We start from the raw sequence: 22,897 nt of genomic DNA on the forward strand, positions 1-22,897 counted from the left end.
TCATCTTTACAGGACGACCACGCCTAGGAAGAGTAGCAACAGTGCTGAACCTTCTCCATTTGTAGACAGTCTGTCTTACCGTGGACACATGAACATCAAGACTTTAGAGATACTTTTGGAACCCTTTCCAGCTTCATGCAAGTCAACAGTTCTTGATCGTAGGTCTTCTGAGAGCTCTTTTGTGCCAGGCATGGTTCACATCAGGCAATGCTTCTTGAGAACAGCAAACTCAAAACTGGTGTGTGTTTTTTATAGGGCAGGGCAGATTTAACCAACACATCCAATCTCATCACATTGATTGGACTCCAGGTTGGCTGACTCCTGGCTCCAAATAGCTCTTGAAGAAGTCATTAGCCTAGGGGTTCACATACTTTTTCCACCCTGCACTGTGAATGTTTACATGGTTTGTTCAATAAAAACATGTGAACTTACCATTTTTAGTGCAGTATTAGTTTAAGCAGACTGTGTTTGTCTATTGTTGTGACTTAGATGAAGATCAGAACACATTTATGACCAATTTCTGAGAAAGAAATCCCAAAGGTTCACATACTTTTCTTGCAACTGTAGATGGTTTAATGAGTTCAGATTAACCAGGTTTTCCTGTTTTTAGCCATCTCTACCAATTCACTGAAAAGAGGAGGCTCAGATAAACTCTTAGACTGTAGAAATAAACCCTGAGTGACGTCAGTCGTCTGCTTAACATAGGCAGACTCAAACAGCTCTTGAAGCCAGTCCACGGAGGCTTCCATATTGAAATCGCAGTCTCAACTGAACTTTGGATCAACCTAACAGCCCGCCCACTAAGCTCGACTTCCTGTCAGCTAGCTAGCTAGCTAGCATTCTGGTTGACAGAAACATAGCTTCTGCCTGTCGAGCTATCTGTCAATCAAATGAGATGCATCAATCAGTCTGCAGTGAGGTTTTTCCTACATATAATCTAAACCAGTGTTTCCCAACCATTTTTCCTTGGAGCCCCCCCTACACGCTCCTCAGAAAAGGGGAGCCCCCCTAGGACCCAAGAGAGAAAAAAAAGTGACACATTGCTGCCAAAAATCAACATAGATTTTATTTGTTCCACTGATAAAACCCTAAAAAAGGTCCATGCACACTTTTCTTAACAAAAGACCTTTCTATGAACTACTTTATAACTGCTTTATCATGGTTTTAGTCAATATTTGCAAACCTATTTTTGGCAGCCTCAGAGCAGACAAAGCCTCACGCCCCCCCTAAGATCTCTGGCGCCCCCCTGGGGGGTCCCGGACCCCAGGTTGGGAACCAAGGATCTAAACCATTGTGGTAGAAAAGAATCCACCCCACATACAGTGAGAGCACACGGGTCCACTTAAGGACGTGGTCTCTGGTGAGATTCCTGCGTACTGGAGCATGATCTTCAGGAGATTTTAGAACAGCCGTGCTGGAGCACAGAGTATTCAGTCAACTCTAAACATCTCCTTATGTATTCATGCTGTATTACAATATTTACTTTTGAAATGTTAACCTCTGTTCTTACAACAGAATTATTGTTTTGTGAATGTTAATACTGTGGATGGGCACACTGAACTAAACCTTTAGGAAACTAATGTCAGACTCAAAGCTAAACCATGATGAGGACAAATGTCAGGATACCAGAGAAGAAAGGAGAAGGAACTGAGACTACTTTGAGGGTAAAATCATTAAATAGTGCAAACTGTGGATTAAAGTGGTAACAGGAGTGAAAGGAGGGAAATGGACAAGAAAAGGAGGTGAGAATGGGTTAAAAAGTGGTGAAAATGAGTCCAGATTACTAGAGCCTAATGAAAGCTTGACTCACTATCCAGCTCCACTGTGACATTGACCATGATAATGCTGCTGGAGAAGATGTTGATCGTTCATCACTAACAGAACAGGTAAAGCAGGTTCAGACGGTGACCTCCTGTCTGTGTCTCTCCTCAGGTGTTTGAGAGGATCCTGTTTATCTGGGCCATCCGTCATCCTGCCAGCGGATACGTTCAGGGCATCAACGACCTGGTCACTCCTTTCTTTGTGGTCTTCCTGTCTGAGTTTGTCAGTATGTCACCCAGTCTTTATTTTACCCCAAAAAACCCTCAAACTAGACCGAAGTGACCCACAAGTCTCCTCTTCTACTTTATAGAGCCACAGTGTTCGTTTGGATCTACCAAAAATAAAGTGATTTCATTTATTTCTTTTTTCAATTTCAAAAATAACTCAGGATTCTAGCAGAAAATGCCAGAATTTTGGAAAAAACATTGAAATTCTGATTATTTTTACTTTAAATTCTCATTATTTTTCACTTTTTTCGGACTTGATCTCAGAGTTCTGACTTTGATCTCGGAGTACTGACTTGATCTCAGAGTTCTGACTTTGATCTCAGAGTTCTGACTTGATCTCGAAGTTCTGACTTTGATCTCAGAGTTCTGACTTTGATCTCAGAGTTCTGACTTGATCTCAGAGTTCTGACTTTGATCTCAGAGTTCTGACTTTGATCTCAGAGTTCTGACTTGATCTCAGAGTTCTGACTTTGATCTCAGAGTTCTGACTTGATCTCGAAGTACTGACTTGATCTCAGAGTTCTGACTTTGATCTCAGAGTTCTGACTTGATCTCAGAGTTCTGACTTTGATCTCAGAGTTCTGACTTTGATCTCAGAATTCTGACTTTGATCTCAGAGTTCTGACTTTGATCTCGAAGTACTGACTTTGATCTCAGAGTTCTGACTTTGATCTCAGAATTCTGACTTTGATCTCAGAGTTCTGACTTTGATCTCGAAGTACTGACTTTGATCTCAGAGTTCTGACTTTGATCTCAGAATTCTGACTTTGATCTCAGAGTTCTGACTTTGATCTCGAAGTACTGACTTTGATCTCAGAGTTCTGACTTTGATCTCGGAGTACTGACTTGATCTCAGAGTTCTGACTTTGATCTCAGAGTTCTGACTTTGATCTCAGAGTTCTGACTTTGATCTCAGAGTTCTGACTTTGATCTCGGAGTTCTGACTTTGATCTCAGAGTTCTGACTTGATCTCAGAGTTCTGACTTTGATTTCGGAGTTCTGACTTTTATCTCAGTGTTCTGACTTTGATCTCGAAGTTCTGACTTTGATCTCAGAGTTCTGACTTTGATCTCAGAGTTCTGACTTTGATCTCAGAGTTCTGACTTTGATCTCGGAGTACTGACTTGATCTCAGAGTTCTGACTTTGATCTCAGAGTTCTGACTTGATCTCAGAGTTCTGACTTGATCTCAGAGTTCTGACTTTGATCTCAGAGTTCTGACTTTGATCTCAGAGTTCTGACTTGATCTCAGAGTTCTGACTTTGATCTCAGAGTTCTGACTTGATCTCAGAGTTCTGACTTTGATGTCAGAGTTCTGACTTTGATCTCGGAGTTCTGACTTGATCTCAGAGTTCTGACTTTGATGTCAGAGTTCTGACTTTGATCTCAGAGTTCTGACTTGATCTCAGAGTTCTGACTTTGATCTCAGAGTTCTGACTTGATCTCGAAGTACTGACTTGATCTCAGAGTTCTGACTTTGATCTCAGAGTTCTGACTTTGATCTCAGAGTTCTGACTTTGATCTCGGAGTACTGACTTGATCTCAGAGTTCTGACTTTGATCTCAGAGTTCTGACTTGATCTCAGAGTTCTGACTTTGATCTCAGAGTTCTGACTTGATCTCAGAGTTCTGACTTGATCTCAGAGTTCTGACTTTGATCTCAGAGTTCTGACTTTGATGTCAGAGTTCTGACTTTGATCTCGGAGTACTGACTTTGATCTCAGAGTTCTGACTTGATCTCAGAGTTCTGACTTTGATCTCAGAGTTCTGACTTGATCTCAGAGTTCTGACTTTGATCTCAGAGTTCTGACTTTGATCTCGGAGTTCTGACTTTGATTTCGAAGTTCTGACTTTGATCTCAGAGTTCTGACTTGATCTCAGAGTTCTGACTTTGATCTCAGAGTTCTGACTTGATCTCAGAGTTCTGACTTTGATGTCAGAGTTCTGACTTTGATCTCAGAGTTCTGACTTTGATTTCGAAGTTCTGACTTTGATCTCAGAGTTCTGACTTTGATCTCAGAGTTCTGACTTTGATCTCAGAGTTCTGACTTTGATCTCGAAGTACTGACTTTGATCTCAGAGTTCTGACTTTGATCTCGGAGTACTGACTTGATCTCAGAGTTCTGACTTTGATCTCGAAGTTCTGACTTTGATCTCAGAGTTCTGACTTTGATCTCGAAGTTCTGACTTTGATCTCAGAGTTCTGACTTTGATCTCGAAGTACTGACTTGATCTCAGAGTTCTGACTTTGATCTCAGAATTCTGACTTTGATCTCAGAGTTCTGACTTTGATCTCGAAGTACTGACTTTGATCTCAGAGTTCTGACTTTGATCTCGGAGTACTGACTTGATCTCAGAGTTCTGACTTTGATCTCAGAGTTCTGACTTTGATCTCAGAGTTCTGACTTTGATCTCAGAGTTCTGACTTTGATCTCAGAGTTCTGACTTGATCTCAGAGTTCTGACTTTGATTTCGGAGTTCTGACTTTTATCTCAGAGTTCTGACTTTGATCTCGAAGTTCTGACTTTGATCTCAGAGTTCTGACTTTGATCTCGAAGTACTGACTTGATCTCAGAGTTCTGACTTTGATCTCAGAATTCTGACTTTGATCTCAGAGTTCTGACTTTGATCTCGAAGTACTGACTTTGATCTCAGAGTTCTGACTTTGATTTCGGAGTACTGACTTGATCTCAGAGTTCTGACTTGATCTCAGAGTTCTGACTTTGATCTCAGAGTTCTGACTTTGATCTCAGAGTTCTGACTTTGATCTCGAAGTTCTGACTTTGATCTCAGAGTTCTGACTTTGATCTCAGAGTTCTGACTTTGATCTCAGAGTTCTGACTTTGATCTCAGAGTTCTGACTTTGATCTCAGAGTTTTGACTTTGATCTCAGAGTTCTGACTTTGATCTCAGAGTTCTGACTTTGATCTCGAAGTACTGACTTGATCTCAGAGTTCTGACTTTGATCAGAGTTCTGACTTTGATCTCGGAGTACTGACTTGATCTCAGAGTTCTGACTTTGATCTCAGAGTTCTGACTTTGATCTCGAAGTACTGACTTGATCTCAGACTTCTGACTTTGATCTCAGAAGCCCTCAAAAAGTCAGAATTCTTAGATGTATATTCATAAGTCACCCGTAGCTCTGTGTACGGGTCAGTTCTCAGTCTGTGGTTTTTGTCGTTGCAGCCGAGGATGTGGAGAACTTTGAGATGGCCGCTCTACCTCTGGCTACGCAGAGAAACATCGAGGCCGACAGCTTCTGGTGCATGAGCAAACTGCTGGACGGAATACAGGTCTGCAATTCCAGACGAGCCATGATAGGCACAGTTTAGACTTTAATCAGAGCTAGGTTTGATCATCCAGATACCTCTGATTCTAGAAACAGCCCAGATATCATCTCCTTGACTCTCCGACTGTATCCCTGCATGCTGATGACAGTTAGCTAGCAGCTAAGAGGCTAGCTGAGCCTCTTTAACAGCTTTTCTCCCTCTGGCTGACATAAACATGCTTTTAAGGGGCACAGTGATGTACTACTTAGACAACAAACCTAACCAAACTAGAATGAGGAGTGGGTATTTAGACTGGTCTGTATACAAAAGGCAAGGATGGAATGTGTAATGACCCTTATAGGATAACATCATCTTTCTAAAGCCTTTTGAAGACTTTATAGAGGACATCATCAAAGGCAGAGGATGGAATGTTGGTGAAGCTGGGGATGTGGGGGGCTTTTTCCCTCCATTTTTGTCAAATAGAAGACCACAGTTAGCAATTTTGTGAGAAGTGGGTGGATCAGGGCTAAGGTTGGGACGTTAAAGCAGCTCTAAATGTGCCAGATGTCAGCGTCAGGAGTATTTTCCTGTTTTCAGTGTTTCCATCCCCAAAGATGTAAATAAATCCAGATGTGAATATGAATGTTTATCAATAATATTCCAGGATAACTACACGTTCGCTCAGCCAGGCATCCAGAACAAAGTGAAGGCTTTAGAGGAGCTGGTCAGCAGGATCGACGGTGAGTTTGGAGCCCTCTCCTCTTACACTCATCCTACCCCTCACATAGTTTGTCCATGTATATGTGTTCCTGTAAAGTGTCCTTGGGTTTCTTGAAAGGTGCTATATAAATTCAAGATATTATTATTATTATTATTATTATTATTATTATTATGTCTGAGTTATTATGAGCTGAAGAGTGATTCTGGATGCTAAGAGGAATTTCTGAACATCTGTGTTTGTTCAGAGGACATTCACAATCATTTCAAGAGGTACGAGGTGGAGTATCTGCAGTTTGCTTTTCGCTGGATGAACAACCTGCTGATGAGGGAGCTTCCTCTCAGGTGTACCATCCGCCTGTGGGACACCTACCAGGTACTCTAGCGTCCTTATCATGGGAGGGTTACCTGACTATGGCTCTGCAGTAGGATCCTTTGTTTTTGATGGAAGTTAGCATGTCAGCTGAGTTTATGCTTTCTCCGTGTGATATTCATTTAGCCTTGATTCATACCCCCCCCCCATTTGCCCCCTACTCCAACACCTCCTTTATCCCCTTATTTCACTACATATCCCCCCATGTTCCTTCCTCTTCTTTCTACCTTCCCTTTATTTTTTATGTCTAAACCCAAACTAGAGTGTCTCAGCCCTCCTTTGGTTTTATTTACTGCTGTCTGTTGTTTTCTCTAATTCTAACTTAGTTCTTCAGAATCACAGAACAGTTGAATACTGATGAATTTAAACACTGTAGAAAAATTAATATCATATTTTAGAATACCAGCCTGGTTTCTGTCCCTTCTCTCCTGTTATTCTATGTTATGCAGCTTAAAAATGACTGTAGAGCTGATGTTATCCAGGGTTTAAGGCTCGCTGATTTCCTCTTCACAGTTATCGTACCTTCATGCCCAGACGATAAGTCTTCTGAATCCCTCTTCTTCTTCTTCTTCTGTGTTTGATTTTCTGTCATCCTCAGGCTGAAGCTGAAGGTTTCTCTCACTTCCATCTCTACGTGTGTGCAGCTTTCCTCATTGAGTGGCGAAAAGAAATCCTGTCCATGGTCGACTTTCAGGTACTGGCGTCTGAACTCATCGGTGTTTAACAGGGTTGGAGTCATTTCATATTAAAGCAGCTCTAGGTTTGTACTGAGGAGGTCTGGAACATTCTGGACTTTTATACTTTCAATCTGGGAATTCAAGCAGACATTTAAAAAAAAAAAAACATCATTTGAAACATAATCTGATCTTTAACTGAGAAAGTATCTACTAAAAACTAGAATATTTCTATATGTTAGAGAGATGATTGCTGTGAGTGCTGCAAAGCATTCACTTTTTATGTCAGCATTAAAATGATTTTTTCTGCAGCACAAAAACAAACCATTCAGACATCATTCAGCCAAGTTAGAGCAGTATTTCTATGACCGTTCAAAGACATGTCATCTAAAGGTCCTTTATTTAGGCTGCCTTGGGTACACCTCGTGGACAAATCTCAGGACTTGCACTCTGTAGCTACATTTCTAAGGAGGTTAGCATTAGCTACAGGTAGCATTAGCTACAGTCTTTCCTCTGTGACTCAGTCACAGGATTTACTTTTGTTCTCTGTTCCCAAAGTCTGTCTTGAGACTTTAAAAAGACTTTCAGGTCTGCGGCTTCTGCAGTCTGAAATCTTCTACAGGTGAATGTCTGTCATGAGGAGCCGCTCTCTTTAACTTGTTTTAAAGATTTATCAGGATGTAGATGTTCTGACTGATGACGTTCTGATCTGGGACTCTGATTGGATGATCTGTGATCGTAGTGTTTTTTGTGTTTAAGGTTTTACGTTTAAACTCTGTGAATGTGCTGCTGCCTGTGCTGGCCAGGGTTCTCTAGTAAACGAAATTATTAATCTCAGTGAGGCTTTCCTGGTTAAATACGTCTAAAAAATAGATTTCTGTGTAGGTTCAAGACCATATTCACATTCCATCCTTACCGCCTTTTCCCCCATATTACATCCTTACAACCCTTTTCCCATCATATTCCATCCTTACCCCCCTTTTCCCCCCATATTCCATCCTTACCCCCTTTTCCCATCATATTCCATCCTTACCCCCTTTTCCCATCATATTCCATCCCTACCCCCTTTTCCCATCATATTCCATCCCTACCCCCTTTTCCCATCATATTCCATCCTTACCCCCTTTGCCCATCATATTCCATCCTTACCCCCTTTTCCCATCATATTCCATCCCCCCCCCATTCCATCCTTACCCCCCTTTTTCCCATCATATTCCATCCTTACCCCCTTTTCCCATAATATTCAATCCACCACACATTACATCCTTACCCACCTTTTTCCCATCATATTCCATCCTTACCCCCTTTTCCCATCATATTTCATCGTTACCCCCCCATTCCATCCTTACCCCCCTTCCCCCAAATTCCAACCTTACCCACCCGTTCCCCCATCATATTCCATCCTTACCCCCTTTTCCCCCATATTCCATCCATACCCCCCTTTTCCCCCATATTACATCCTTACTCCACTTTTCCCCATATTCCATCCTTACCCCCTTTTCCCATATTCCATCCTTACCCCCTTTTCCCATCATATTCCATCCTTACCCCCTTTTCCCATCATATTCCATCCTTACCCCCTTTTCCCATCATTTTCCATCCTTTCCCCCCCTTTCCATCCTTACCCCCCTTTTCCCATCATATTCCATCCTTACCCCCTTTTCCCATCATATTCCATCCTTACCCCTTTTGCCCATCATATTCCATCCTTACCCCCCTTTTCCCCCATATTCCATCCTTACCCCCCTTTCCCCATATTACATCCTTACTCCACTTTTCCCCATATTCCATCCTTACCCCCTTCCCCATATTCCATCCTTACCCCCTTTTCCCATCATATTCCATCCTTACCCCCCTTTTTGCCATCATATTCCATCCTTACCCCCCTTTTTCCCATCTTATTCCATCCTTACCCCCCTTTTTCCCATCATATTCCATCCTTACCCCTTTTTCCCATCATATTCCATCCTTACCCCCTTTTTCCCCATCATATTCCATCCTTACCCCCTTTTCCGTCATATTCCATCCTGACCCCCAATTCCGAGCATATTCCATCCTTACCCCCCTTTTTCCCATCATATTCCATCCTTACCCCCTTTTTCCCATCATATTCCATCCTTACCCCCTTTTCCCATCTTATTCCATCCTTACCCCCCTTTTTCCCATCATATTCCATCCTTACCCCCTTTTCCCATCATATTCCATCCTTACCCCCTTTTTCCCCATCATATTCCATCCTTACCCCCTTTTCCCATCATATTCCATCCTTACCCCCTTTTCCCATCATATTCCATCCTTACCCCCCTTTTTCCATCATATTCCATCCTTACCCCTTTTTCCCATCATATTCCATCCTTACCCCTTTTCCCATCATATTCCATTCTTACCCCCTTTTTCCCATCATATTCCATCCTTACCCCCTTTTCCCATCATATTCCATCCTTACCCCTTTTCCCCATATTCCATCCATACCCCCTTTTCCCCCATATTACATCCTTACTCCACTTTTCCCCATATTCCATCCTTACCCCCTTCCCCATATTCCATCCTTACCCCCTTTTCCCATCATATTCCATCCTTACCCCTTTTACCATCATATTCCATCCTTACCCCCCTTTTTCCCATCTTATTGCATCCTTTCCCCCCTTTTTCCCATCATATTCCATCCTTACCCCCTTTTTCCCATCATATTCCATCCTTACCCCCTTTTTCCCATCATATTCCATCCTTACCCCCTTTTCCCATCATATTCCATTCTTACCCCCCTTTTTCCCATCATATTCCATCCTTACCCCCTTTTTCCCATCATATTCCATCCTTACCCCCTTTTCCCATCATATTCCATCCTTACCCCCCTTTTTCCCATCATATTCCATTCTTACCCCCTTTTCTCCCATATTCCATCCTTACCCCCCTTTCCCCCTTATTCCATCCTTACCCCCTTTTCCCATCATATTCCATCCTTACCCCTCCCCATTCCATCCTTACCCCCCTTAGGTTCAGACAGATGTGATGTAGAAGAATAAAGAGTAACTGTGTATGAATCCCTCCTTGCCGTCTCAGACTGAAGCTGTGTTTCTCCTCAGGGTCTCCTGATGCTTCTGCAGAACCTTCCCACAATCCACTGGGGTAACGAGGAGGTGGGGCTGCTGCTGGCTGAGGCGTACAGACTGAAGTACATGTTTGCAGACGCTCCAAGCCACTACAAGAGATAAAAACGAGCACAAATACACTTTAACATTTCAGAGCTGGGACCTGATGAACTCTCTGCAGCTTCAGGACCATCTCTTGTCTGGTCTCTGTGGAACAAACTAAAGGAGTCAGTGAACGCCTCACTGGTGATGTGTTCAGGGTGCACATGGAGCTCGGAGACGGACTGTCACAGTATGAAAAACCACAGCTGGATTCTTTTCCTGTTTTGGCTCATAGACATTCATGATTGTACGCACAGAAGAACACGGACACATGAAGGGATGCTGAATGTCTGTGAAATCATCCTTTAATTCTGAGCTTTTATTTTTACACAGATGTTTTATGAGGGAACGTTGAGCTTTTATTTCACTCATCTAGTCTGACACTGGAAAGGTAGACACACAGATTCTTAGTTTAGGGTCATCAGTCTGCTCCGTACAATCAGCATAGTCCAGTCCTTCAGTAGGAGGAAACTAGACCCTCCAATCGTATTTATTATGGTTCAGCCCAGGTTCTAAAAATGCTGGGACGCTGTGTGAAAGCTGAAAATTCAAAATAAGGGCGCATTAACATAAAAATAAAGTTTTGTTAGTGTGAAGCTTCAGTTTTATGACCTTTGAACTGTTTTAGCTAAATATACAGAAATATAGTCACATAGCAGTTTCCACATCGTCTGTGTAAGCAGCGTTTTGTCCGACACTCGGCACCAAGCAGCAACCTCTGGTCCTGCAAAATAAAGCCAATGCTGAAGAGCAAACAAATGCAATACAGCAAGTGTCCACTAGAGGCTGGCTGCAGGAACACTGGACGTCCTGCCTGGACACCTGTGAAACAGCTGGTTTTACCCTAGAAATAAACTGGTTTACAGCCTGGTTCTAAAAACCAAACGTGTCTCATTAGCTAGTGTCTTCAAGTGCTCTCACTGTACGAGGGGTGAATTTTTCTGTACCACAATGGTTTAGATTATATTGAGGAAAAACCTCACTGCGGACTGATTGGTGGGTCTCATTTGATTGACAGATAGCTCAACAGGCAGTTCCTCTTTGTAAAGACATATGTCAAGTCTTGTTCCTTTACCTTTCTCTCCATTTTCAAACGCCGTTTTTACGCCAAATCAAATGTTTTATAGTCATGAGTACTCGAGTAGTTAAATAGATTGGTTCCTGCATTAAAAGTGCTGTAATAAGGATTTAATGAAACGTCTATGGGGGATTTTAATGGAGAGTTTTTCTTCTGGAACCTGTGCTGCTGAAAAAGTGGGCGGTCCTTGTTGAGTTCTATTGGCTTTAGAAAGATGACGTCATCCTTTAATGCCTTTGATTGGCTTTAGAGAGATGACATCATCCTTTAATGCCTTTGATAGGCTTTAGAGAGATGACATCATCCTTTAATGCCTTTGATTGGCTTTAGAGAGATGACATCAGCCTTTGATTGGCTTTAGAGAGATGACATCATCCTTTAATGCCTTTAATTGGCTTTAGAGAGATGACGTCATCCTTTAATGCCTTTGATTGGCTTTAGAGAGATGACGTCATCCTTTAATGCCTTTAATTGGCTTTAGAGAGATGACGTCATCCTTTAATGCCTTTGATTGGCTTTAGAGAGATGACATCATCCTTTAATGCCTTTGATTGGCTTTAGAGAGATGATGTCATCCTTTGATAGGCTTTAGAGAGATGACGTCATCCTTTAATGCCTTTGATAGGCTTTAGAGAGATGATGTCATCCTTTGATTGGCTTTAGAGAGATGATGTCATCCTTTGATAGGCTTTAGAGAGATGACGTCATCCTTTAATGCCTTTGATAGGCTTTAGAGAGATGACGTCATCCTTTAATGCCTTTGATAGGCTTTAGAGAGATGATGTCATCCTTTGATAGGCTTTAGAGAGATGACGTCATCCTTTAATGCCTTTGATAGGCTTTAGAGAGATGACGTCATCCTTTAATGCCTTTGATTGGCTTTAGAGAGATGACGTCATCCTTTAATGCCTTTGATTGGCTTTAGAGAGATGACGTCATCCTTTAATGCCTTTGATTGGCTTTAGAGAGATGACGTCATCCTTTAATGCCTTTGATTGGCTTTAGAGAGATGACGTCATCCTTTAATGCCTTTGATAGGCTTTAGAGAGATGACATCATCCTTTAATGCCTTTGATAGGCTTTAGAGAGATGACGTCATTAAAGGTCGTAAACATTCCATCCTTTAACCACCTGCAGTCATAGCTCCTCCCACTGTGTCACTACCAAAGTAAACCCGTCACAGACGAAACCCTGCAGATATGGACCATGTGGAAATTGTGATACTTTCCTTTACATTAAACATATTTTTTAAAATGTGGATCGCACCAAAAATCAGCAAACATTGTTTTATTTCCAGGTGTTTTTAGTGGAGACTGGTTTGTACTCAGATCTTTATGAAGTTTCCTCCTCATATTTCAATATTAGTAAAAAACAGTTTTACTTCCTCGGTATAAAGCCTGAAATCTGGAGACCTGCTGGTTCATGTAGCTTTGAATTTTTCACTTAGTCTCTCAGCTGAGTTGGCTGTAAATTAAATTTAAACTAAAGAAGGAAAATCTGAATTTCTTTTGTGTAAGACAGTTTAAATGCAGTGCTAGTTTTAGATTTAGGCTTATTTAAACACTCTTATCTGTAGGGTTGTCATAATTTTCAATACATTATCGATACCAGGTGTTTTTAAATTATAAAGTCATTTTTTTAATGTTTGCTCTTCAAGAGAACCCAAACAAAGGCAGTGTGGACTTGAGCTTGAAGAGTTCTTGTCTAGTCATCTAATTATATCTAATTACTATACAGTGCTTTTACACTGCAGGTCAAACCACATTCACTCCACATTCACTCCACATTCACACCACATTCACACCATATTACTCCACATTCAAACCACATTCAAACCACATTCACACCATATTACTCCACATTCAAACCACATTCACTCCACATTGACACCACATTCACACCACATTCACACCACATTCACCCACATTCACACCACATTCACTCCACATTGACACCACATTCAAAACCACATTCACACCACATTCACCCACATTCACACCACATTCACTCCACATTGACACCACATTCACACCACATTCACCCACATTCACACCACATTCACTCCACATTGACACCACATTCACACCACATTCACACCACATTCACCCACATTCACACCACATTCACTCCACATTGACACCACATTCAAAACCACATTCAAACCACATTCAAACCACATTCACTCCACATTAAAACCACATTCACACATTCACACCACATTCACACCACATTCACACCACATTCACCCACATTCACACCACATTCACCCACATTCACACCACATTCACACCACATTCACACCACATTCACCCACATTCACACCAGATTCACACCACATTCACACCACATTCACCCACATTCACACCACATTCAAACCACATTCACACCACATTCACACCACATTCACACCACATTCACACCACATTCACCCACATTCACACCACATTCACACCAGATTCGCACCACATTCACACCACATTCACACCACATTCACACCACATTAACACCACATTAACACCACATTCACACCATATTCACTCCACATTCAAACCACATTCACTCCACATTAACACCACATTCACACCACATTCACCCCACATTCACACCACATTAACACCACATTCACACCATATTCACTCCACATTCAAACCACATTCACTCCACATTAACACCACATTCACACCATATTCACTCCACATTCAAACCACATTCACACCATATTACTCCACATTCAAACCACATTCAAACCACATTCACACCATATTACTCCACATTCAAACCACATTCACTCCACATTGACACCACATTCACACCACATTCACACCACATTCACCCACATTCACACCACATTCACTCCACATTGACACCACATTCAAAACCACATTCACACCACATTCACCCACATTCACACCACATTCACTCCACATTGACACCACATTCACACCACATTCACCCACATTCACACCACATTCACTCCACATTGACACCACATTCACACCACATTCACACCACATTCACCCACATTCACACCACATTCACTCCACATTGACACCACATTCAAAACCACATTCAAACCACATTCAAACCACATTCACTCCACATTAAAACCACATTCACACATTCACACCACATTCACACCACATTCACACCACATTCACCCACATTCACACCACATTCACCCACATTCACACCACATTCACACCACATTCACACCACATTCACCCACATTCACACCAGATTCACACCACATTCACACCACATTCACCCACATTCACACCACATTCAAACCACATTCACACCACATTCACACCACATTCACACCACATTCACACCACATTCACCCCACATTCACACCAGATTCGCACCACATTCACACCACATTCACACCACATTCACACCACATTAACACCACATTAACACCACATTCACACCATATTCACTCCACATTCAAACCACATTCACTCCACATTAACACCACATTCACACCATATTCACTCCACATTCAAACCACATTCACTCCACATTAACACCACATTCACCTACATTCACACACATTCAAACCACATTCAAACCACATTCACACATTCACACCACATTAACACCAGATTCACACACATTCAAACCACATTCACTTCACATTCACTCCACATTCACACACGTTCACACCACATTAACACCATATTTAAACCACATTTACGCACGTTCACACCACATTCATGCACTGATGAGTGTAATGGAGAATTAGCCATCAGTTATAGCTACTCCCATTCATACATCCATGCACACTCACACACCCCTGATGAGGCAGTGTTAGCTAACTGGGGCTAAGTGCCTACCCAAGGATACGTGTTTCTGCAGGAGCTGGGAATCAAACCCAGGACCTTCTGATTACCAGATGATGATCTTTTTCATGACTAAAGAGAAAATCTAACATTAAAGGTACTAGAATTAACACACCTGGCTCCATTAGTCCTGATGAATGGAGGATCACAGCAGCAGTGACACTGATTTCTCCTCTCTCTGCTCCGTCTGGTCTCTGTTTTCCAGATCAGGCTCTAACCATCGTCAACACCAACACCCCTGTAGTCTGTCATCTTCCTGTAGTCTGCTCTTGTTCTGTCTCTGAATGTGGAGAGCCGGCAGCATCGCCCCTCTCTGCGGGAAGTCTGATTGGTCAAGCCAAAATCCTTAACAATGATTGACTATTAGTCTTGCTTAGCTTTAAAAAGGGCCTGGTCCATCCTGGTCTAGTGGTCAGGACCCACCACCCTGAATGAGCAACCACCACGCATTTCTGAGAATGTTCAACAAATCACATTTATTTAGGAGAAATCATTGGATGGTGTCTTTTTTCAGACTAAATGTGACTGAACAGAGAGACAGGACTCTAGAAACCCTAAACCGCATAAATTTGATTGGCTCCTGTGTCCCATGATGAGGTGAACAGTTTAGAGAGACGAAAACATGAAAACAGGAAAACCGGTTCAGTCAGGACCACTTTGTTAAGAAACATTCATGATTGCAGTGGTTTTAATTTGCTATCCTACGTTTTTGAACCAGTTCAGGTTTTAAAATGGTTTAGTGTGCAGCCAGCCCGGTATCTGAGGTCTAGGTTCTCTCTTTATTATTAAACTGTCATTTATCATTTATCCACGTTTATTTTTACCTTCATCATCAAAACCAAAGCCCTGGTATCGTGACAACCCTCCTTATAAGCTCTGTTTAGTCCTGTGAGTTTATTCGACCAATCAGAGCGTGTGTTTGTCTTAAAACGATCTGTGAAGTATCTGCCTAGATACCTGTGGTCACTGTTAAAGTGAAGTAGATCTATTTTACAGATGGAGGCGGAGCCTCTGTCAGTGTTCGTTGGTACTCCATCATATTTGAGACGGTCCTGTGGACGCCGTGCAGCTCAGTGGCGATGATGATGCCTTTGTTTTGTCTCTTTAAAGCGGACTAATGTTGTGTTTGTGTTCTGTTTCACTTCAGGTGACGATGATGATGATGATGATGATGATGTGTTAGGACTCAGCTACCTTCATTGCTAGTGAGTAGTAGAGCACAGCAAGGACGGCTGAACTGTCCAGACTTTTTTGATACCACTTTTAGAAACAGGGCGGCGTTTGTGAGGGTGCAGTCCTGCGAGCTTTGAGACACAGTTGTCCCCCTTCCTAGTCCCTCGCCACCCTTCACTCGTGGTTCTCCAGGGGGGTCAGGGCCAAGGAAGTGCACACCGTGGACCGCTCCCAGAACCTGAGTGACTGAAGTGGGCTTTGGAGGTCAAACATGCAAAGCAGAAAAACATAAAATATCCTGTGAAATTTTAATGCAATATCTGGACCTGACTCTGGATCAGTGGAGGGAAAACGATCAATCTGTCCTCATTTTAATGATCAGTCTGGCCTCAGGGGTCAAATGTGCCCAAGCTCAGAAAGACAGTAGTGACCTTCACTCATGTTCCACTAAAAGCTCCAGCAGGCCGTCTAAATAGTACAGAAACATTTCCACTGGTATGTAGGGAACGCTCAGACAGGAAGCTGGAGCTACGACATCCTGTGGTCCAAACACCGTAGCAAACCGCTGGTAGGAGTTTTCCTGCTATTTTTAGTTGTTACAACAACTAAATTGCCCATTATTATGTGTCTGAGGCCTCTGTTTCTGTCACTGTGGTATCAAACGCGTATGGATCTTTGATTTTTATTCAGATCAGACCAAAGTTGAGCCGTCTGCTATCATGATAGCATAATAACAGTTATGTAAGGTATGACAATCATCAGCTCTGGTACGCTGATTTTTCTGACATTATTTTTGATTTTATTGTTTGTAGAATTTAAATTCAGGATTTAAAGAGCGCTGCATTCCTGCGTACACCTCCGTAGATTAAACTGAACTGCATTAAGACATCCATCATTGTAAAATAAGTCTTTATTAGTATTCAGGAACTCCTCAGTCCATCTGAATGTGTTCAGTAACAGCAGCCTCAAGGTGTGTCTCCACCACGCGCTCTGGTTCAGTCTGTCAGCCATGATCTCCTGAACCCTGATCTCCTGAACCCTGATCTACTGAACCCTGATCTCCTGAACCCTGATCTACTGAACCCTGATCTCCTGAACCCTGATCTACTGAACCCTGATCTACTGAACCCTGATCTGCTGAACCCTGATCTGCTGAACCCTGATCTGCTGAACCCTGATCTGCTGAACCCTGATCTGCTGAACCCTGATCTACTGAACCCTGATCTGCTGAACCCTGATCTACTGAACCCTGATCTACTGAACCCTGATCTACTGAACCCTGATCTGCTGAACCCTGATCTCCTGAACGCTGATCTGCTGAACCCTGATCTGCTGAACCCTGATCTGCTGAACCCTGATCTGCTGAACCCTGATCTACTGATCTGCTGAACCCTGATCTGCTGAACCCTGATCTGCTGAACCCTGATCTGCTGAACCCTGATCTACTGATCTGCTGAACCCTGATCTGCTGAACCCTGATCTGCTGAACCCTGATCTACTGATCTGCTGAACCCTGATCTCCTGAACCCTGATCTGCTGAACTTCTGGTCCCCCAGACCACCGGTGCTCATGGAGGGGACTGTTTCAGAAAGGGCTCAGACAAAAAGACACTGGTGAGAGGAATCCAGGCCCTCAGGCTGGGTTTAGGTGTTGGGGTCGATGCCCAACAGAAGGATGCCAAAAACCCTGGGACAGTACCGGTTAGTGACTTCAGGCAGCAACAGCACAGAATGATTGTGAACCAGCTGAGACCGGACTGAAGCAGACCACGCGGTGGAAACACATTTAAGTAACCGAACAGCATTTTACTGAGCGTAGAGCTTCTGATCATTCTGAGTTAAAAACAGTTCCAGGGAACATTTCCTCTTTCCTCTGCAGAACCAAACATCGTCTCTGCTGCAGCTTGTTTTGAAGTTTCTGTTTGTTTCTTCGCCTTTAGCCTTAAACTGGTTTACTTCATTCAGGTGAGCGCACTGATTGTGTCAACCATAATAAAGGCTGTGAGGTCACTTCCTGTTGATTTGACATCATTGACACTGTAAAATAAAGGCTGTGAGGTCACTTCCTGTTGTTTTTACATCATTGACACTGTAAAATAAAGGCTGTGAGGTCACTTCCTGTTGTTTTTACATCATTGATGGTGTAAAATAAAGGCTGTGAGGTCACTTCCTGTTGTTTTTACATCATTGATGGTGTAAAATAAAGGCTGTGAGGTCACTTCCTGTTGATTTTACATCATTGATGCTGTAAAATAAAGGCTGTGAGGTCACTTCCTGTTGTTTTTACATCATTGATGCTGTAAAATAAAGGCTGTGAGGTCACTTCCTGTTGTTTTTACATCATTGATGCTGTAAAATAAAGGCTGTGAGGTCACTTCCTGTTGTTTTTACATCATTGATGCTGTAAAATAAAGGCTGTGAGGTCACTTCCTGTTGTTTTTACATCATTGATGGTGTAAAATAAAGGCTGTGAGGTCACTTCCTGTTGTTTTTACATCATTGATGGTGTAAAATAAAGGCTGTGAGGTCACTTCCTGTTGATTTTACATCATTGATGCTGTAAAATAAAGGCTGTGAGGTCACTTCCTGTTGTTTTTACATCATTGATGGTGTAAAATAAAGGCTGTGAGGTCACTTCCTGTTGTTTTTACATCATTGACACTGTAAAATAAAGGCTGTGAGGTCACTTCCTGTTGTTTTTACATCATTGACGGTGTAAAATAAAGGCTGTGAGGTCACTTCCTGTTGATTTTACATCATTGATGCTGTAAAATAAAGGCTGTGAGGTCACTTCCTGTTGTTTTTACATCATTGATGCTGTAAAATAAAGGCTGTGAGGTCACTTCCTGTTGTTTTTACATCATTGATGCTGTAAAATAAAGGCTGTGAGGTCACTTCCTGTTGTTTTTACATCATTGATGCTGTAAAATAAAGGCTGTGAGGTCACTTCCTGTTGATTTTACATCATTGATGCTGTAAAATAAAGGCTGTGAGGTCACTTCCTGTTGTTTTTACATCATTGATGCTGTAAAATAAAGGCTGTGAGGTCACTTCCTGTTGTTTTTACATCATTGATGGTGTAAAATAAAGGCTGTGAGGTCACTTCCTGTTGTTTTTACATCATTGATGGTGTAAAATAAAGGCTGTGAGGTCACTTCCTGTTGATTTTACATCATTGATGCTGTAAAATAAAGGCTGTGAGGTCACTTCCTGTTGATTTTACATCATTGATGCTGTAAAATAAAGGCTGTGAGGTCACTTCCTGTTGTTTTTACATCATTGATGGTGTAAAATAAAGGCTGTGAGGTCACTTCCTGTTGTTTTTACATCATTGATGCTGTAAAATAAAGGCTGTGAGGTCACTTCCTGTTGATTTGACATCATTGACACTGTAAAATAAAGGCTGTGAGGTCACTTCCTGTTGTTTTTACATCATTGATGGTGTAAAATAAAGGCTGTGAGGTCACTTCCTGTTGATTTTACATCATTGATGCTGTAAAATAAAGGCTGTGAGGTCACTTCCTGTTGTTTTTACATCATTGATGCTGTAAAATAAAGGCTGTGAGGTCACTTCCTGTTGTTTTTACATCATTGATGCTGTAAAATAAAGGCTGTGAGGTCACTTCCTGTTGTTTTTACATCATTGATGGTGTAAAATAAAGGCTGTGAGGTCACTTCCTGTTGTTTTTACATCATTGATGGTGTAAAATAAAGGCTGTGAGGTCACTTCCTGTTGATTTTACATCATTGATGCTGTAAAATAAAGGCTGTGAGGTCACTTCCTGTTGTTTTTACATCATTGATGCTGTAAAATAAAGGCTGTGAGGTCACTTCCTGTTGTTTTTACATCATTGATGCTGTAAAATAAAGGCTGTGAGGTCACTTCCTGTTGTTTTTACATCATTGATGCTGTAAAATAAAGGCTGTGAGGTCACTTCCTGTTGTTTTTACATCATTGATGCTGTAAAATAAAGGCTGTGAGGTCACTTCCTGTTGATTTTACATCATTGATGCTGTAAAATAAAGGCTGTGAGGTCACTTCCTGTTGTTTTTACATCATTGATGCTGTAAAATAAAGGCTGTGAGGTCACTTCCTGTTGATTTTACATCATTGATGCTGTAAAATAAAGGCTGTGAGGTCACTTCCTGTTGTTTTTACATCATTGATGCTGTAAAATAAAGGCTGTGAGGTCACTTCCTGTTGTTTTTACATCATTGATGCTGTAAAATAAAGGCTGTGAGGTCACTTCCTGTTGTTTTTACATCATTGATGCTGTAAAATAAAGGCTGTGAGGTCACTTCCTGTTGTTTTTACATCATTGATGCTGTAAAATAAAGGCTGTGAGGTCACTTCCTGTTGATTTTACATCATTGATGCTGTAAAATAAAGGCTGTGAGGTCACTTCCTGTTGTTTTTACATCATTGATGCTGTAAAATAAAGGCTGTGAGGTCACTTCCTGTTGATTTTACATCATTGATGCTGTAAAATAAAGGCTGTGAGGTCACTTCCTGTTGTTTTTACATCATTGATGCTGTAAAATAAAGGCTGTGAGGTCACTTCCTGTTGATTTTACATCATTGATGCTGTAAAATAAAGGCTGTGAGGTCACTTCCTGTTGTTTTTACATCATTGATGCTGTAAAATAAAGGCTGTGAGGTCACTTCCTGTTGATTTTACATCATTGATGCTGTAAAATAAAGGCTGTGAGGTCACTTCCTGTTGTTTTTACATCATTGATGCTGTAAAATAAAGGCTGTGAGGTCACTTCCTGTTGTTTTTACATCATTGATGCTGTAAAATAAAGGCTGTGAGGTCACTTCCTGTTGTTTTTACATCATTGATGCTGTAAAATAAAGGCTGTGAGGTCACTTCCTGTTGTTTTTACATCATTGATGCTGTAAAATAAAGGCTGTGAGGTCACTTCCTGTTGTTTTTACATCATTGATGCTGTAAAATAAAGGCTGTGAGGTCACTTCCTGTTGATTTGACATCATTGACACTGTAAAATAAAGGCTGTGAGGTCACTTCCTGTTGTTTTTACATCATTGACACTGTAAAATAAAGGCTGTGAGGTCACTTCCTGTTGTTTTTACATCATTGATGCTGTAAAATAAAGGCTGTGAGGTCACTTCCTGTTGATTTTACATCATTGATGCTGTAAAATAAAGGCTGTGAGGTCACTTCCTGTTGTTTTTACATCATTGATGCTGTAAAATAAAGGCTGTGAGGTCACTTCCTGTTGTTTTTACATCATTGATGGTGTAAAATAAAGGCTGTGAGGTCACTTCCTGTTGTTTTTACATCATTGATGCTGTAAAATAAAGGCTGTGAGGTCACTTCCTGTTGTTTTTACATCATTGATGCTGTAAAATAAAGGCTGTGAGGTCACTTCCTGTTGTTTTTACATCATTGATGCTGTAAAATAAAGGCTGTGAGGTCACTTCCTGTTGTTTTTACATCATTGATGCTGTAAAATAAAGGCTGTGAGGTCACTTCCTGTTGTTTTTACATCATTGATGCTGTAAAATAAAGGCTGTGAGGTCACTTCCTGTTGATTTTACATCATTGATGCTGTAAAATAAAGGCTGTGAGGTCACTTCCTGTTGTTTTTACATCATTGATGCTGTAAAATAAAGGCTGTGAGGTCACTTCCTGTTGATTTTACATCATTGACTATGATAACAAAAGGCTTTGTGTTAACTTCCTGTTGGTTTTAAAGTCATTGATAGGAGTTAACCAAACACTGAGTTCACTTCCTGTTTTTTCATGTCACTGATGGTGTAAACTAAAGGCTGTCTGTTAACTTCCTGTGGTTTTTAACATCATTGATGGCGTTTCCTGACGGCTGTGTGCTTACTTCCTGTTTGTAGGTCATGGTTGGCGTGTGTTCATGTTGTTTTAGAGAGCGTCTGTAGTCTGAGCTTCAGCCTAAAGAGTCATTGAATGTTACAGTACTGCTGTATATTACCTTTTGGTTTATATTAAACGACTGATATTCTGCGTGACTCAGTCCTTGTGTTTTTAAAGTTCCTGTACCTGTAGAGAACATTCCAGTCAAAGAACAGTTCCACTGTTTACACACTCTCTCTTTGGCTAGCAGCTAGACGGCTAAAGCTTTTAAAGCCTGAATGACCCAGTCTTTCCCATTGACCGCCATTCATTTTTTTCGTTTTCCCCCAGAAAGGGGCGGGGCTGGCCCCGTGTTACATCCATGCCTGGTCTCCCCTACACTACAGAATGAATCATTCATTATTGTACTATTTCCTTCTGTATTTCATAAATAAACATACTTCTCTAAATATAAATCTATATTTATTTACACTCACATGCAGACAGACGGTCTCTGATGATATTTATATTTTTATCTAAAGAAACGGAGGGAGTAAAAAAGGAACCCGGTCTCTCCTGCTGATGCGCCGTTGGTTTTCTTCTCGTTGTGTTTCCATCCAGTAAAACTTTTACTGTTTTCCCAGTGACGGACTCAAAATCTTCGACGGTTTGAGTTAAAAAGTTACCGTGAGGTTTCAGGT

General features: G+C 41.5%; 1 protein-coding gene across 3 annotated transcripts in view; it reads left to right on the forward strand.

The window, feature by feature from the left end:
- Window positions 1-10,869, forward strand: part of tbc1d22b (TBC1 domain family, member 22B) — a 39,918-nt gene extending 29,049 nt beyond the window's left edge. For all 3 annotated transcript variants that reach the window (XM_041799097.1, XM_041799096.1, XM_041799098.1), the window contains 6 exons: window positions 1,933-2,047; window positions 5,233-5,339; window positions 5,980-6,055; window positions 6,281-6,408; window positions 7,004-7,099; window positions 10,166-10,869. In XM_041799097.1, the coding sequence (XP_041655031.1) occupies window positions 1,933-2,047; window positions 5,233-5,339; window positions 5,980-6,055; window positions 6,281-6,408; window positions 7,004-7,099; window positions 10,166-10,294 (651 nt within the window). In that variant the 3' untranslated portion in view covers window positions 10,295-10,869. The remainder of the gene's footprint in view (window positions 1-1,932; window positions 2,048-5,232; window positions 5,340-5,979; window positions 6,056-6,280; window positions 6,409-7,003; window positions 7,100-10,165) is intronic.
- The last annotated feature ends 12,028 nt before the right edge of the window (window positions 10,870-22,897 follow it).

Source organism: Cheilinus undulatus, linkage group 11 (assembly GCF_018320785.1).
Source record: "Cheilinus undulatus linkage group 11, ASM1832078v1, whole genome shotgun sequence".
Classification (NCBI taxonomy): Eukaryota; Metazoa; Chordata; class Actinopteri; order Labriformes; family Labridae; genus Cheilinus; species Cheilinus undulatus.